The 17578-nt window shown below is 40.0% G+C and overlaps 1 protein-coding gene across 1 annotated transcript in view; it reads right to left on the bottom strand.

The window, feature by feature from the left end:
• Positions 1–17578, bottom strand: part of LOC109933425 (voltage-dependent T-type calcium channel subunit alpha-1H-like) — a 260784-nt gene that overhangs the window by 160183 nt on the left and 83023 nt on the right. Inside the window, exons 5-6 of the mRNA XM_048609686.1 lie at positions 16284–17070; positions 8170–8561 (exon numbers count right to left, since the gene is read on the bottom strand). Coding sequence (XP_048465643.1) covers positions 8170–8561; positions 16284–17070 — 1179 coding nt within the window. The remainder of the gene's footprint in view (positions 1–8169; positions 8562–16283; positions 17071–17578) is intronic.

The raw sequence follows: 17578 nt of genomic DNA, 5'->3' as shown, positions 1-17578 counted from the left end.
GGGGGTGTGGCAGTTTTGATTAAGGAAAACATTACTACTGTACTTAGAAGGATATTTTTGAGAGATTCAGTTAAGCTATATGGATAGAACTTAGAAAAACGGAAAGGATGCCTTGATGAATTGGGCCCTCAAATAATCAGTGGGACGTTGAGGAGCAAATATGTAGAAAGATCTCAGATACATGTAAGAATAATAGGGCTGTAATAGTAGGGGATTTTAATTTTCTGAACATTGACTGGGACTGCCATAATGTTAAAGGCTTGGATGGTGAGGAATTTGTTAAATGTGTTCAAGATAATTTTCTTTATCAATATGTAAAATGTACCTACTTGGGAAGGAGCAAAACATGACCTCCTCTTGAGAAATAAGGCAGAGCAAGTCATAGAGTAGTACAGCATGGAAACAGACCCTTCGGTCCAACTCATCCATGTGGACCAGATATCCTAAATTAATGTAGTGCCATTTGCCAGCATTTAGCCCATATCCCTCTAAACCCTTCCTATTCATATACCCATCCAGATGCCCTTTAAATGTTGTAATTGTACCAGCATCCACCACTTCCTCTGGCAGCTTGTTCTGTACACGCACTATCCTCTGCATGAAAATGTTGCCCCACCAGTCCCTTTTAAATCTTTCCCCTCTCACCTTAAATCTATGCCCTCTAGTTTTGGACTCCCCCACTCCGGGGGAAAGACCTTGGCTATTTACCCTATCCATGCCTCTCGTGATTTTATAAACCTCTATAAGGACACTCCTTAGCCTCCGACGCCCCAGGGAAAATAGTCCCAGCCTATTCAGCCTCTCCCTATAGCTCAAACCCTCAAACCCAAGCAACATCCTTGTAAATATTTTCTGCATCCTTTCAAGTTTAACACATCTTTCTTATAGCAGGGAGACCAGAATTGAATGCAGTATTCCAAAAGTGGCCTAACCAATGTTCTGTACAGCTGCAACATGACCTCCCAACTCCTATATTCAATACACTGACCAATAAAAGCAAGCATACCAAACGCCTTCTTCACTATCATGCCTCCTGAGACTCCACTTCCAAGAAACTATGAACTTGCACTCTAAGATCTCTTTGTTAAGCAACACACCCCAGGACCTTATCATTAAGTGTAGAAGTCCTGCCCTGACTTGCCTTTCCAAAATGCAGCACCTCACATTTATCTAAATTAAACTCCATCTGCCACTCCTCAGCCCATTGGCTCATCTGATCAAGATCCGTTGTACTTCTTCGCTGTCCACTACATCTCCAATTTTGGTGTCATCTGCAAACTCACTAACCATAACTCCTATGTTCACATTCAAGTCATTTATACAAATGACAAAATGTAGTGGAGCTAGCACCGATTCTTGTGGCACACCGCTGGTCACAGGCCTCCAGTCTGAAAAGCAACCCTCCACCACCACCCTCCGTCTTCTACCTTTGAGCCAGTTCTGTATCCAAATGGCTAGTTCTCCCTGTATTCCATGTGATCTAACCAGGCTAACCAGTCTACCATGAGGAATCTTGTCCAACGCCTTACTGAAGTCCATATTGATCATGTCCACTGCTCTGCCCTTATCAATTCTCTTTGTTACTTCTTCAAAAAAGTGACTGAAATGTTAGTAGGGGAACACTTTGGGAGTAGTGATCAGAATTCTATTAGTTTTAAAATAGTTATGGAAAAGGATAGGCCTTCCATAAAAGTTAATGTTCTTAACTGGAGTAAGGCAAAATTTAAATGGTATTTAAAAGTTGATTGGAATAGACTGTTCACAGGTAAAGGGAAAACTAACAAGTGGAACACTTTCAAAAGTGTGAAAACAAGAGCTCAGAGGCATTATGTTCCGGTTAGAGTGTAAGTGGTGGTGGAGGGTTGTTTTTTCAAACTGGAGACCTGTGACCAGCAGTGTTCCACTGGGATTGGTACTGGGTCCACTTTTGTCTGTCATTTATACAAATGATTTGGATGAGAATTTAGGAGGCATGGTTAGTAGGTTTGTGGATGACACCAAAATTGTTGGTTTGGTGGACAGTGAAGAAGGTTATGTAAGATTACAAAGAGACCTTGATCAGTTGGGTCAATGGGCTGATGACTGGCAGATGGAGTTAAATTTGGACAAATGTGAGGTGTTACATTTTGGTAAAACAAACAACGGCAGGATGTATACATATAATGGTAGGGCCTTGGCTGTGTTGTAGATCATAGAGACCTGAGGGTTCATGTACGTAATTCGTTGAAATTTGTGTCAAATATAGACATGGTGGTTAAGAAGGTGTTTAGCATGCTTGCCTTCATTGCTCAGATCTTTGAGTATAGGAGTTGGGACGTCATTTTGAGGTTGTACAGGACATTGGTGAGGCCTCTTCTCGTGTACTGTGTACAGTTCTGGTCACTCTGCTATAGGGAAGATATTATTAGATTGAAAGGAGTTGAGAAGAGATTTACCAGGACGTTGCTGGGAATGGAGAGTTTGAGTTATGAAGATAGGCTAGGACTTTTTTCACTGGAGCATGGGAATTTGAAGGGTGAGCTTACAAAGATTTATAAAATCATTACAGGCTTAGATAAGGTGAATAGCAAGGGTCTTTTCCCTAGGGTGGGGGAGTTTAAAATTAGGGGTCATATTTTTAAGGTGAGAGGAGAAAGATTTAAAAAGGATATGAAGAGGCAACTTTTTTTTTGTGAGAGAATGGTTTGTATGTGGAATGAACTGCCACAAGAAGTGGTGAATGCATGTGCAGTTACAACATTCAAAAGACATTTGGATAAGTACATGAATAGGAAAGGCAAATGCAGGCAAGTAGGATTAGTTTATTTTGGAAATATGGTCAGCGTGGAGTAGTTGGGCCAAAGTGTCTGTTTCCATGCTGTATGACTCTATGATTCTATGCTCAGGCTGCAGCTGCATGGTTAGGGAACCATAATGGCCTGCCACCCTGAAGTATTGCTTAACTGGATTAGGGAATGTCGGAGACAGCTTGACAGGCAGGTCTTGTAATCGGAGTGTGAGGATGTGGGAAATCATTAAGCATCTCTTACCTAGGTGGCAGTACGGCTTCCCCAGGGCCGCGGAACAATCAAAAAGGAATAGACATGCCCAGAACATACAAGGGAGCTACTTATAGGTTTCACTCAACATCTCCCAATGTTGTAGTGCCCTCCATGCCCACCACCCAGCTCCTGACCATGAAGTGTGAGGCAGCCTACTAGATTCCCGGCAAGTGGCCAATCTGCCTAACTCCTACCTGAGCCATGATGAGAGCACCTCACTGATATCTTTCAAACCATTTTGCCAGTACTTAGAATTCCCAGCCTGTTCCCAAGGGCTGGTAGAATTCTGGTCAACGTATTAAATTATTATGAAAAACTGCAAAACGTATTAATGCAACCTGTTCAATCATAATATGATTACCATAAAATTTAATTACCATAAAATATTCTCTTAATAGCACAATTAATCAATTATCCTTTATTGTTCCCTGCTTTAAATTGTACTTGAACACTAAAAGAACCATTTCAAATGTCAAACATAAAGGGTTATCTCAGATGAAATTGTGACTAACAAACGCTAATGTACTAATAATGGATGTGAATCCTAGAAGTGTGGGCAAAGCTTACTGCTGAATGTCAGAATATGAATTAGTGTCTGTGATGAAGAACATTTTATGTAAACAGCAAGTACAATTTGCTTTGTTGTATGATTAATTTAGAGATTTTGGGCTGAATCTTACTTATTTTTGGCTAAGTACAAGTCACGTTGAGTTTTCAGGAGGGTTTTTTTGCCACAAGGCCTGGAGGGTTTTCTTGCTGTATCTTACCAAACTCGCCTCATTAACTACTATCCCATCCTGTGGCACCCTGACATCTGATTCTAGCCCCATCTTACAACACACTGTTCCCAGAAATCATCACTGCCAGGATACGCCAGAACTAACCGACATCTCTTGCACCTATGCCATTTTAAAAGCCAGTTATGCGCCCAGACCAATACTCTCAGTGTGGTGCTGCTTTGCAAAGTTCCTGTTATTTGCCCTGGTCATGACAGATGGAGTAAATCAGCACCCTGCTTTGTAGGCAGGAACATGGAGGTCCACCTGCTGGAGGGATATTGCAGAGGGGGGACTTTCTCTTCCCCAGGACCAATAGCAGAGGTGACAACACCAGACCATGCCGGTCTAGCCCCTGTTTGCCATGAAGGTTAGAGTAGTCTCAGACATCTGAAAGAATGCATAGCTGTGGAAGAAGGAGATCAGTAACTTTCTCCACATTGCCAGTGTAAGTGCCACCATCTTCTCTCTGGCACTTCACACACATGCTTTCTCTAATACTATACTCAACTTCAAACAAGGCAAATGCTCTACCACCTTCACAATTGCCTTCAACATCTTCCCTCACTCACCGTAATCCATTCCAATCCCCAATAGCACTAACCCTGCCATTTGCACTGCTTATTCACTTGCTCGGGGCAGCTGTCCACCTGCACCAAAAGTAACAGCTGTGCCACCCATTTTCGTCTCCCTAAATACCTGCATCTCTTGCTTTCTAGGAGGAAAACAGCCCCCAATATGGCAAAAAGAATTATGATAGGTGGTGGACAGCCCGGGATTTGGCTCCTCATCCTTTATTTGGACAGCATCTGACAACGACCACCATGAATGGCTGATTGACCATGTCCAAAGTCATGGAATGGTATTGGAGGCTGCCCCTAGATAACTTTGCCAGGATGCCCTGAGTAAAGGCTATGCCCTTGACTCGACTGAAGCTTGCTGACTATCTATGACAATCTTCTTGGCTTTGCATCTACACTAAACGGTATAGCAAGACAGAAGTAATATGAGCCTGATAGCTCAAGAACATAAGAACATAAGAACTAAGAGCAGGAGTAGGCCGTCTGGCCCTTCGAGCCTGCTCCGCCATTCAATAAGATCATGGCTGATCCTTTCGTGGACTCAGATCCACTTACCCGCGTTCTCACCGTATCCCTTAATTCCTTTATTGTTCAAAAAAAATCTACCTTTTTTTTAAAAAGTGTTTACTGAAGTAGCGTCAACTACTTCACTGGGCAAGGAATTCCATAGATTAACAACCCTCTGGGTGAAGAAATTCCTTCTCAGTTCAGTCCTAAATCTGCTCCCTCTAATCTTGAGGCTATGCCGTCTCAAGCTGAGAGAGAAAAGTACACAAAGACAAGGCATAGCAATGCAAGGCAGGGATGCATTCAGCGTCCAGGTAAACTCAGACTGAGTACTATGACAGCGAGCAAAGAGTGCAGAGATGCAGCCTGGTCCAAACCATGAGCTTGGTGCATGTCCCTTGGGGAAAACCTCCTTGCTGCAGCATCACAATGGTAGCTGCCAGTGCAGAATGAGATGCAGCACTGAAGTGCAGAATCATCTTGTAAGAGGTTGGAAATATGTCACGATGGTTCTCAGAGGCTGGCACATATCAGACGTTAGTCTGTGGTTGTGGGATACTTGTGAACGGTGCCCACAGAGTAGGCCCTGAGATTTTGATGCCTAGTGCCCTGCATGGAAGTCCTTTGGAGCAATGGTGAGCTAAAGTCAGCAGGTATCCACTCTGATTTCTACATTGAGAATTTTCAACATCCAACTTGTTTTTTGGCTCATTTAGTGTAGAAAACTGTATGTTAATGAGGTAAGTTGGGCTTGTCAACAAGATGATTAACAAAAAACAATTTCCCTTAATTGGCAACATGCTGCTGCCTAGTGAGAAGCTTATTCTGTCACTTGTCAAAATAATTAAAAAAATGGTGCGAAATGCTCCTGACATTGATGTAGGCCGCACTGGACTTGTCATCCAATTCTGCCACAAATCTCATAAGATGCTGCTGTTCATTTTTAACTCCTGTTCTACACTACACATCATTTAATCCAGGAAATTCTTCTCTACTTTGTTTCTGAAGCCGTCTCCAATGTTATCCATTAACTCTCCCTGAAACACAAAAGCGCTCCTTTTCAATGTAAAAATTAGCTACTCGATTTAAAGTGTATGTTTATTATTTTTGCTTCACATTATTATATGATGCTGGCCAAGACTTGGGTGAGGTCATGGATACCAAGTCCAGGTTCAATTGAGCAGTGGAATGATAATGAATCATGGATTCCTACAGTGCAGAAAGAGGCCATTCGATCCATCATCTGTAGCAGCCCTCCAAAGAGTATCCTACCCAGACCCAGCCCGCTTCTCTATCTTCTTAACCCCATTAGCATAGCTGATCCACCTAACCTGCACATCTTTGGACTGTGATAAAAAAAAACCGGAACACCCTGAGGAAATGAGAATGTGCAAACTCCACATAGATAGTCACCCAAGGCTGGAGTTGAAATCAGGTCATGGCACTTTGAGGCAGTAGTGCTAGCCACTGAGCCCCCATACTGTCCCTCGTCCATGTTGCACCTCCGAGCTTTCTTGAATCTTTATGAGCACTGGAGTTCAGTTATTGATCGTTGATTAAATTAAATGATGTGGCAATGTTCAAGCACATTTTGAAAATTATGCCAGAAGGGAAAGGGATGCCAAGGCATATTGTTCAAACTCCACATTTTCTATGTTCCCTGATTCTGGTGGACCTCTCATAACCCCTCTCATCTTCTAGGATTTGTGCCTCACAAGAGATCCTCTGATTTCAACTACTGTGGATTCATTATAACAATTTCTTGTTAGCATTAGCATTCCCTTGACCATGGGCAAATGCTATTTGTGTCAAACCTGCTTGAATTTTTTGAAGAAGTGACAAAGAAGATTGATGAAGGCGGAGGGATGGAAGTTGTCTATATTGTGTATAGGAATTGCGAGGTCATGTTGCGGCTATATAGGGCATTGGTTAGGCCACTTTTGGAGTACTGCGTTCAATTCTGGTCTCCCTGCTACAGGAAAAATATTGTGAAACTTGACAGTGTTCAAAAAAGATTTACAAGGATGTTGCCAGGGTTGGAGGGTTTGAGCAATAGGAAGAGGCAGAATAAGGTGGGGCTATTTTCTCTGGAGCATCACAGGCTGAGGGGTGACCTTACAGAGGTTTATAAAATCATGAGTGACATGGACAGGGTGAATAGCCAAGGTCTTTATCCCAGGGTAGGTGAGTCCGAAACTAGAAGGCATAGGTTTAGGTGAGAGGGAAAAGATTTAAAAGGGACCTACGGGGCACATTTTTCATGTAGAGGGTGTTGTGTGTATGGAATGAGCTGCCAGAGGTGGTGGTAGAGGCTGGTACAATTATAACATTTAAAAGGCATCTGGATGGGTACATGAAAAGGAAGGGTTTAGAGGCATATAGGCCAACTGCTAGTAAACTGGAATAGATTAATTTAGGATATCTGGTCAGCATGGGCAAAGGGTCTGTTTCCGTGCTGTCCATCTCTGTGACTCTGTAAATCAGCACTTAACCTCCATAAAAGGAAGTCCTTACAAGGACTGCTTTACAAAACTTAAATTTGTAATGAAGATTGATTATCATTCAAAAACTTAAATAAGTTACAGATTACAAAGTATCACACACTAGGAATTTATTTCACTGAAACTCCCATACATTCAAAGTCTGCTGTCAAATCTTAATGATGGCAGGATTGAAGAATTATTGACCAAATGTATTCTTTTCATCATAAGCCTCCTCACCTTCATAACATTTATCATCATTAACAAAATAATACATTTGGCAGACAGTAAAGCAGGACTGCCTACTCCCAAACTTTCTCTATGTTGTTAACTAGGCTGTTGGAAGTTTATGATAGCAACACTCGTGTCACCAAATTCCAATTCCTCTCTTGTTGCAAATCATCCAGCCAAAAGTCAATGCATGACTCCAGGTGACATTCACATAGACAGTAATTTTAAACCTTTGCTCCAGCAGCTCACTGTAAATGCCACATCACAAAGTTTCAGCAATATTTGTGTGTCAATAAATTACAATTTTACTTACCTTCCTATCTTGATGCTCCATTTTCATTAAGAACTGACCTTAGTCAGCCAAATAACCTTTAATTGTAAATCATATTTAATCAAATAATAAATGCACTGTATCGATCCAATAGTTTTTGAGGCTTGTCAAGCAATATAATACAAAACCATAACTAGGTCAGAAAATATTAGGTGCAAACCATTTCTTTTGCAGGAAATTCCAGTCAACAAAAAGAAAGAAATATTAATTACTGACACTTACCTGTTGATGGTATTCAATACCCATGCTCAATGTATTGATCAGAATGGCAATCATAATTCCACGGTTGAAGTATTTACTTCCCACAATTCTTTTCATTCTTTCAGAGAATAATGTCCATAGCAGGACTAATTTATTCTTTTCCTTTGGTTTCTTTTTGTTCTTGTGTCTCTGATCGCTGTGGTCACCTTGTGTGATGTCTTGCGTAAATTCGTACACGCCATCAGCATCAGAATCACAACTTTCTGAATCACTGAGCTCCAGGTCTGGATTTTCCAAAGCATGAGCACAGTAAGGGCAGTTCTGGAGCTCACAAGTCAAAACACCAGCCTGTGCATTGGGTGTGGAACATGACACATTGAGCCCTGATAACTTGCTTGCAGCTCGAAAGATTCCTTCAATAAAAATATCCAAACAAAGATATTAAGATGCAGCAGAATATACACTATTTGTGGCTACCTCTTACCTAAAATTTCAATAAGAATATTTCTTAATTTTCTGAAACGTACCATTTTGAAGATAGTCTTGCAACTCCCTTAGACTGTCAGTTTGGACACGAGATATGGATTTATTTAATGAACACATTTGAAACACCTCTATAATAGGTCTTGTGTACTACATGGCTATTTGCATTTATTTAGTGCTATGGAGCAATGACATATTCAATTCAGATTACTAATTGAGCAAGTATGATTGACAGTCGCTATGATTCTATTTACATGTCAAAGCATAAAAAGCAAAAAGTTAATCAAATACTGCAACAAAATCAACATAAATTGCAATCTAATGTTTTAACGATGGTCTGTAGCTCGGGCTGTGGTTGGAGTTGTTGGTTGGCTGACCGAACTGACTGGTTTTCATGCAAATGCTTTGTCTACCTTCTGGGTGACATCGTCAGTGCTATGTAGCTTCCGTTGAAGCGCTAGTGTTCTGTCCCACTCTGACATAATGGTGAACCGAATGAGCAAACAGGGAATTCCTTACCAGCATATACAGAAAGACTACACACACAGACCAAATCCAGAATTACAACAGTAACCAGCCCAGCAGAGCTGTGTGAAAACTCTGTTTAAATGAGCGCTAACTCACTGCAACACCCTGGAGCTGCGCAACAACGAAGAGGAACACCTAAAAAGAGTCTTTGCAAATAATGGTTATCCTGACAGCTTCGTCTGCCGATGCCTGGCAAACAAACAACACCAAGAAGACAATGTACACCCCAACTCACTGGCCATCCTACCCTACGTTAGAAACACATCAGAACTGACTACAAGACTCCTTTGATCTCTTGAAATAAGGATAGCACACAAACCAAAAGCCACACTTTGCTAGTTACTCTCAAAGACGAAATACCCCATACCCACAATGAGCAGGGCAAACATCATATATAACATACCATGCAGCAACTGCGATTAACACTACATAGGACAGACGGGCAGGAAAGTCGCCACCAGGATACATGAACACCAACTCGCAGTAAAATGGCATGACCAATTCTCCCTGTTTCAATACACTCCGACATAGAAGGATATCAGTTTAACTGGGACAAAGTTACAGTGCTAGGACAAGCGAGACTAAGACAAACACAAGAATTCCTGGAGGCCTGGTTTTCAACCACCGATGCAATTAACAAACATGTTGAAATAGACCCCATCTACATACCACCATGATACAAAACCAGAAACAAGACTGCCCAACATGACAGACCGGACCATATAAATTCAGAGAGGACAGAATAACAGTGCTTCAACGGAGACTACACAGCAATGATGATGTCATCTGGAAGGGAGACAAAACGTTTGCATGAAAACCAGTCAACTCGGCAAACCAACCAATAAATTGCAATTGTTAAAATTCCTTAAGGTTCTTTTCCATAGTTGATTAATTAATAAATCTGTTGAATTAAAAGTATGAATGCAGCATTTTTATATTCAAACTACATCTATCTTTATCCCTGGGTTCACTTAAAGAGAAGTCAACATTGATGAAAATTTAAGCAACTCCTTCTAAGTGGATAGACACAACAACCATAGTGGTGAACATGAATAAAATATTTTCTTGGTATTTTTGTATCTCTGCATAGTACCTCAGGACTTTTTAAACTATGAAAAATAGAAATAGAGAACCAACGTAACTACCTTTTCGTTACAAGACTACCTTACATTAGGCAAAAACAGTAAATGATGCCATTTAGTCTCATAACCCATTGTTTTAGTTGATACAAGCTGCCATTAGCCCTTCTAAGGATTAAACCATAATTTTGGTTGTGGAGAAACTAATTCTCAGTTGTAATTTTCAGTAAATGGTTAAATTTCTCATTTCTTCAGCCTAGTTTTGGTTTACTAGCTGCAGAATTGAATTTGGTAAAATTTGGACCATGTCAGATTCTTGCTTTCCTAGACCTTAATGATTAATGCCTGTAGACATCTACTCATTGACCAAAGGAAGCATGCTCACAATAGGTAAGCATAGGTAGACTATCCGAGCGTATCTTTCTGTGTGCATAGCCAGTACAACACAAAACATTTTCTCAATGGAGGACAGCATTTACGTCTAGGGCCATTGCAAGGAAGGTTTTGAATAATATTATAAAAGGAGAAGATTTAGTCTACATGCATGCATGATAAGATTCTAAACCTATTCATAAATGTGCAGGTTTAAAATTTCATAGACATTGTATAAAGGGATTTTTCCCCCAAACTGTCTAATTTTAGAACATTCACACCTTGTGATGGTAATCCAGCAGCAACATATCATAGGCAGTGGAAGAAGAAATGTCAATAATCTAAAGTCACAGTGACAGCCCAACTGATGTTTCATGGGAAGATCTTATAACTTGAATGCAGCGTCAATTTAAAACACTGGGAACAATGGCAACTCTAGGCCGTGATCAACCTTTTTAAGATTGATGCAGCACTTTGTGCACATTCTTAAATTGCTTCCAGAGGGATGTTCTAATGAAGAACTAATTGGTTCCATAGATGAATAATGATTACAAATCTGGGCAATACAATGGCTGACAATTGCAAAATTGGTTTACTTCAGGGAGCTAGGCTTAACATTATTTCTCAGTTATTGGTTTTCAGCAAACAGTCAAATCTCTTATTTCTTTGGCCTTTTTAACCACAGGTTCTATTCTATAAATGTTACTTAAACCTATGTCCTGCTTTCCAAGACAGATATTTTTTTAAAATTCTAATCCATTTTTTCACTTTATTTCTATTCTCTCCTTCAACATTTATTTACTTTTCCATTTCATTTTCAATGCCTTTAAATCTATACTTTCAAATGTTGTGTTGAAATTCATTTTGATACATCTACTTTCAAATTAATTACAATACTTTGAGACATTATACAGTACAGACTGATTTAATAACAATTCCAAATGTTGGTCCGGTAAGATCTTCTTAAAGCTGGGAATGTGGTGTTAATAAACTTGTCATGTGTTTAGCAACAACCTGTAACAAGATGGTAACTTATTAAACAACAGGATCAGAAGTTAGAGATATAAAACCACCCAATTAGTCATTTCCCCATAAAAATGATTTTAAAAGATCAGAGAATTCTAATACTCGAAAAAATAGATCTCATAACAAAACTTCTTGACGTTCTTTAAAAATAGCCTTATGATTGGTTTTGCAGGTATGACTATTGTGTGAGATTATTATTAAATGTCATCTTAGTTTTGAGTGCAGTTTCTAGGGATGAACAGGAGGACTCCAATTAACTTCACTTAATAATAGCAGTAATTTATTGTTACATGTTTTTATGAAATACATAAAATATATGAAGTCACCATAAGCCAGTGCCATTTTAGTTACATAAATTATAAAAAGAAATAAATCATACAAACTTAGGACAAATTTCATTTTTGGTTCCATACACGGTGTCTTGATTTCCTAAGTGGCCATAGGATGCTGCCACACGCTGTAACCACCAAAGCAGTCCCTGAAGCTGCAACACCAAGGAAGCATGCTGAACCAGCCGCCGCCACCACTGACCGGACCCAGATGTCACCTCTGCCAAAGCTGTTAATACTCCAGCCATTGCCATAACCAGGAAACTGTCCCAGCTCTTGAGGGCCCCATCTTAATTTCTGAGAACCAACTGACTATCCAAATTAACTGTTGCAGACACTGCCAAAACATCAGAAGAAAAGAATGGACCCCAATTCATCGACACTGGAATGGTTGCTCAAGCCATGCCCACCATGGCCACAAGGAATGGACTGGATCCAGCACTCAACACTTCCCCACAATCTCTCTCCACCACCACAGCCACAGAAAGAAGTAAAGATTAACTTGATTCAAAAGCAAAATGAAGAAAAATAAAATTTTAAAAATAGAAGGATGCAGTTGGTCATGCAGGAGGGATCGGACAGGCTGGGAGCCCGAACACCTCCTACCCTGCCACTTCTGCCATCTTATTTAAATATCAATAGCTCTGAAATTTTGGCATCTTTGTTTGAAGCTTAGTTCCAAAAAGATATCAAAGATTTGGTGAGTCATGAAGATCACAGTTCTGAATTCGCAGAACTGATTCACAGACAGGAAACAAGAGTAGGGAAAAACAGAGCCTTATCTAAGTGTCAGCCACCAACTGTTGGGGCACCGCAGGAATCAGTGTTTGTCACTATTCATGATATATATTATTCATGATATATATATTAATGCTTTAGACGATGGAACTAAACACAATATCTCCAAGTTTGCAGATGGCACAAAGCTGTAGTCACTGAAACTAAGCACACATGTGCATCTTAGAATACTGAAGGAATTAAGGGTGGAATTGCAGTGGAACTAGCAATCAGCTTTCAATCTTCCAGAGGACTGGAGAATTGCAAGTATAACACTTTCAGTCAAAAAAGTTTGCAAGACTAAGCCCAGAAATTAAAGAACAAACAATTTAACTTCAATGGTGGGAAAACTTCTTGAAAAGAATATTCAGTATAGGATGCAGTCACATGGAAAATGTGAGTTGATTAGGAATAGCCAGCATGGATTTCTTAAGAGAAAATCACGTTTAACTTACTTGGAGCTTTTTGAAATGAGAAATGACATATTGCTGTTAATGCGGTATACATGGACCTCCAAAGGTGCTTGATCCAGTGCCATACAACAGACTTGGGAGCAAATGTAGAGCTTATGGAATAAACAGAACTGTAGCAACAAGGATGCAGCACAGTAATGGTTAATAAATACTTTTCAAGCTGGAGGAAGGCTTGAAGTGAAAACTAACAGAGGTGGGGAGGTCAATGTTTTTTGGTAATTTTAATGATCTAGAACTTGGTGTGCAGGGGATAATTTCCAACGACACAAAACTTGGAAACCTTGAAAACTTTGAGGAGGATAGTGTGAAACTATAAAGGGACATTGACAAGTTGGCATAGTGGGCAGATAAATGCCAGGCAACGCTCAATGCGGAGAAGTGTGAGGTGATACATTTTGGTTGAAATAACATGGAGATATAATATAAAACAAAGGGCACTGTTTTAAAGAGTGTGCAGAAGCAGAGCCGTGCGTGTATGTGAGCAAAAGTCATTACATGTAGCAGGACAGGTATAGTGAGTAGTTAAAAAGCATGTAACGTTCTAGGCTATATCAATAGTGGTACCGAGTACAAGAGCAGGAGGTTATACTGAACTGTATAAGGCACTAATTAGACCTCAGTTGTGCACAGTTTTCGCAACCACATTCTTGAAGGATATGAATACAATGTAGGGAAAGTGGAAGAGGTGTATTTGAATGGTTCCAGGGATGAGAAATTTCAGTTATGAAAATAATATAGGAGAAGTTGACACTCTTCTCCTTGAAGAGAGGATTAAGAGGAGATCTAATAGAAGTTTTCAAAATCACCCTCTCATTAGAGGATCAAGAATGCGAGAGCACAGACACTAAGACAATTTGCAAAAGGAGCAAATATGTCAGAGAAACGTTCTCACAAAGCAGAGAGTTACGGTCGGGACCCACACTGCCTAGTAGTGTGGTGGAGCCAGGAGTATGGCACTAAGTCAAATGCTCATCCAGTGTAACAATTTTGTAATTCTGGATCTATCACGCATGGTGCATTCTAAAGATAGTTAACTCTCACATATTTTGGGACATGCATCGAGCAATATACACAACTTTTGGCTTTGGAGATTAATAAGACATTTGATTGACATGTTTAAAATGATGCGATGAAGGAAACATGCTAATTTGGACTCTCAGACTAGGAGATGTATAAGATTAAATGTAAGATGATATGACAAAGGGGTGGAAAGACCTCTTTCACATAAAACTGTCAGCCTGTAGAACAATCTAACACAGTTATAAAGTGCAGCATATTTGCAATTCTGAGGGTCACCAGACCCAAAACGTTAAGTCTGATTTTTTTCTTCACAGATGCTGCCAGATCTGCTGAGCTTTTGCAGCAACTTCTGTTTTTGAGCATATTTGCATTTCTCGCTCATGGTACACAGACATCCTGACTGGATGACTGCTTTTATTGCTCACCCCTAATTGTCCATGAGATAAAGTGACCATAGCCTTACCAGACCATAGGACTGCTCTCTCATTAGAGAGGTGATGAGTGGTGGTTTAACTTGAGGCTTACCACGTCTCAGGCGAGGGGTAAAGGTTGAAAAGGAGAATCCAACGTGGTAACCTCAGCTAGGGCAGGAATTGAACCCCACTGTTGTATCACTCTGCATTACAAACCAGCTGTCCAGCCAAGTGACCAGAAGGTGGTGGTGAGCTGGTTATGGAATCGCTACAGTCTTTAGGGTGTGGGACATCCACAGTTCTATTAGGAAGGGAGTTCCAGAATTTCAACCTGTGACAGGGAAAATGTCAACATTTAAGAGCTGATGGTTGAAAGAAAGAGAAATAAAGGGATGATGTGGACATATCAGATATATAGTATAATCCTCCACATATATGATAATCTCAATCCCAACACTGATAGTTTGCTTTCATGTTACAAATTCTGTACAATTCCACATCGTGATCTTCTGCTCTGCTGCAGCAAAGTTCTTCCTTAGTGAATACTGTTGTAGCTTGCCCAGCCTTACACATGCTCTAGTCTGTTTCAGACCTGGTTGGTTGTTTGACAAATAACTTATTTCAGACCCAGTAATTCAAGTTAAGTCCAAACCCAGCACTGATCTTGAACTTCCAGAATCTGTTCTTTTGAACTTTATGAGAGCTACAACAGCTCTCCATCTAGGTTGGTGAGAAATTAATCCCAGCTTCCCACCAAACAAACAAATAACCCTACATAATGGAAGCTTTGTATGCAAGTTGGAACAGCATGCAGGGCGAAATAAAGCAGCCATTCATAAGTACAGAAAATGTTCTGTTGTCAGGTATTTAAAATTATGTCCCTGTATGGGATCACTTTTGTAAGTGCCAACCTTTGTAAGTTGGATGCTCGTAAATCATGGACTCCTGTATTGTTTTGTGTTATTCTTGTTTACCAAGGGCAAACAGATTGAGTAATTTTCCGAACTGATAAATGAAATGAGTTTGTGTTAAAAAAGATTTTGTACACTTACGTTCTAGATGTTTTGTGAGTTGCAGATTGTTTGTTTAATTTTTAGCGAAGTGAAAATGATAACTAGGTTTGGTGGTATCAATATTCACAGCTAGTAAAGCAGACAAGGCCTTAAGAAATTTAGTAAAACCTAGCCGAGATGTAATTCAAAACTACTGAGGCATAGTGACCATTCTGTTGCAAACTGTTAATCATCACTTAAATTTTCAGGATCTGAGTTCTGATTATTAATCCTTCAATGTAGTCATCATCATTAGAAATACACTGGTCATGCACATCTTCAACTTAGCCTGTACCCAGCAAAATACATAATTGCCCAAATTCAATAAAACCAGCATGGTATATACTAAAGCAATATACAGTATAATCATCCACCATTTGGAACTCCCTAAGGAGTAAACAAGCAAGAAATCAGTCACAGGTATGTATTATTCTTAAACTTCTCATTCTTCCTGTTTAAGGGGTTTTAAATATCAGTGCATTTGTAAAATTAAGTGGCATTCTCAAGCAGCTTTTAACACATTAGAATTAATTTTGAAGAGACTATTGAAGAATCATTGCAAAATGACAGTGACATTTCTTACCGTGTTCTCCCACAAAATGGTGCAGTTTGCCATAGGAATCTGCCAAGTTCATGTTCGGGTTCCTTCTGCCCACAGTGATGGGTGTATTACTGCTACTGTTGCCTTTTAGTTTTGGTGTGCAGCTGCTTCTACTAGTCACGGGTGGAACAATTGTTGGATAGTTCATGCCTCCATGGTGTGTAATGCCAGTCATTAGTTTAACATTAGTTGTAGTGGAAGACTTGTATGTCATTTGTGGGCCTTCAAAGTGGCAGTCGGCATGGTAAATACTGCGAACCGACTCAGTACCTGAAGAAGGACTCTGATGGTTTAGTGCAGATGAAGGAAGCATGAGCTTACTGCCAGATCGCAATGATTTCATCTCCATATCACAAAGTTCTGGACTGCCCTGCTGTGCCTTTGAATTATCATTGCTGATATGGTAATGATGATGATGATGATGATGATGATGGTGAATTAAATGATGGATTGACCTTACACGACCTTTATTCCGCCATTTCCTCCCTTGGCCATTTGAACTGTTTGGGGTGACCTTTTTGCGTTGTTTATTCTGCCAAATGTTGTAAAGGCGCAGTGTCCGCCGCTTCACTTTCCTGAAGAGGTGGCAAATGTATTTAAGGAGCTCTTCATAGAGGCTTCCAGGCTCAGAGAAACTGGCAATTGTGCTATCGTTTGAAAGAAAGCGGGCTCGCTGCTCCTGCATTAACTGGTTCTCACGTTGCTTTGTTTCTGAAAACTGAGTTGCTATGACAACCAGGCACAAGTTAATCATGAAGAATGAACCAACCTAAAGAAATTTTTTAAAGACATAAATACACAACGTCAATTTTATACTCACAAAGACAGCAAAAGCATTCATCCTTCTGTGCTGGCAATCACTCCAATTGTGCTCATTAAATCATCTTGTTTTGTTGTAATCGAGACATTAAGAAAATAACTCATCTCAGATTCAAGGGAGAATTAATATCTCAGAGTTTCCACAATATCAGTGATTTAACTTCATAATAAATATTGTATGAAGTACTATATTAAGGTGATATTTTAAAATCGATATAACTGATGAAAGAAAGCAACTCCTAACACTACTTAATGTTTGTGGGAGACAGAGTTGTCCAATATCTGGGATACTGCCTTTAGAACAATTCCCTCTTCAATAGGCCTGAAAAGAAACTTTAAAAAGGAAATCAGAGATAGTAGGAACTGCAGATGCTGGAGAATCCGAGACAACAAGGTGCAGAGCTGGATGAACACAGCAGGCCAAGCAGCATCATAGGAGCAGAAAGGCTGACGTTTCA

The sequence above is a fragment of the Rhincodon typus genome, chromosome 21, assembly GCF_021869965.1.
Source record: "Rhincodon typus isolate 14 chromosome 21, sRhiTyp1.1, whole genome shotgun sequence".
Taxonomy (NCBI): Eukaryota; Metazoa; Chordata; class Chondrichthyes; order Orectolobiformes; family Rhincodontidae; genus Rhincodon; species Rhincodon typus.
The sequence above is the reverse complement of the archived record's forward strand: the minus strand, read 5'-3'. Positions and strand labels throughout refer to the sequence as shown.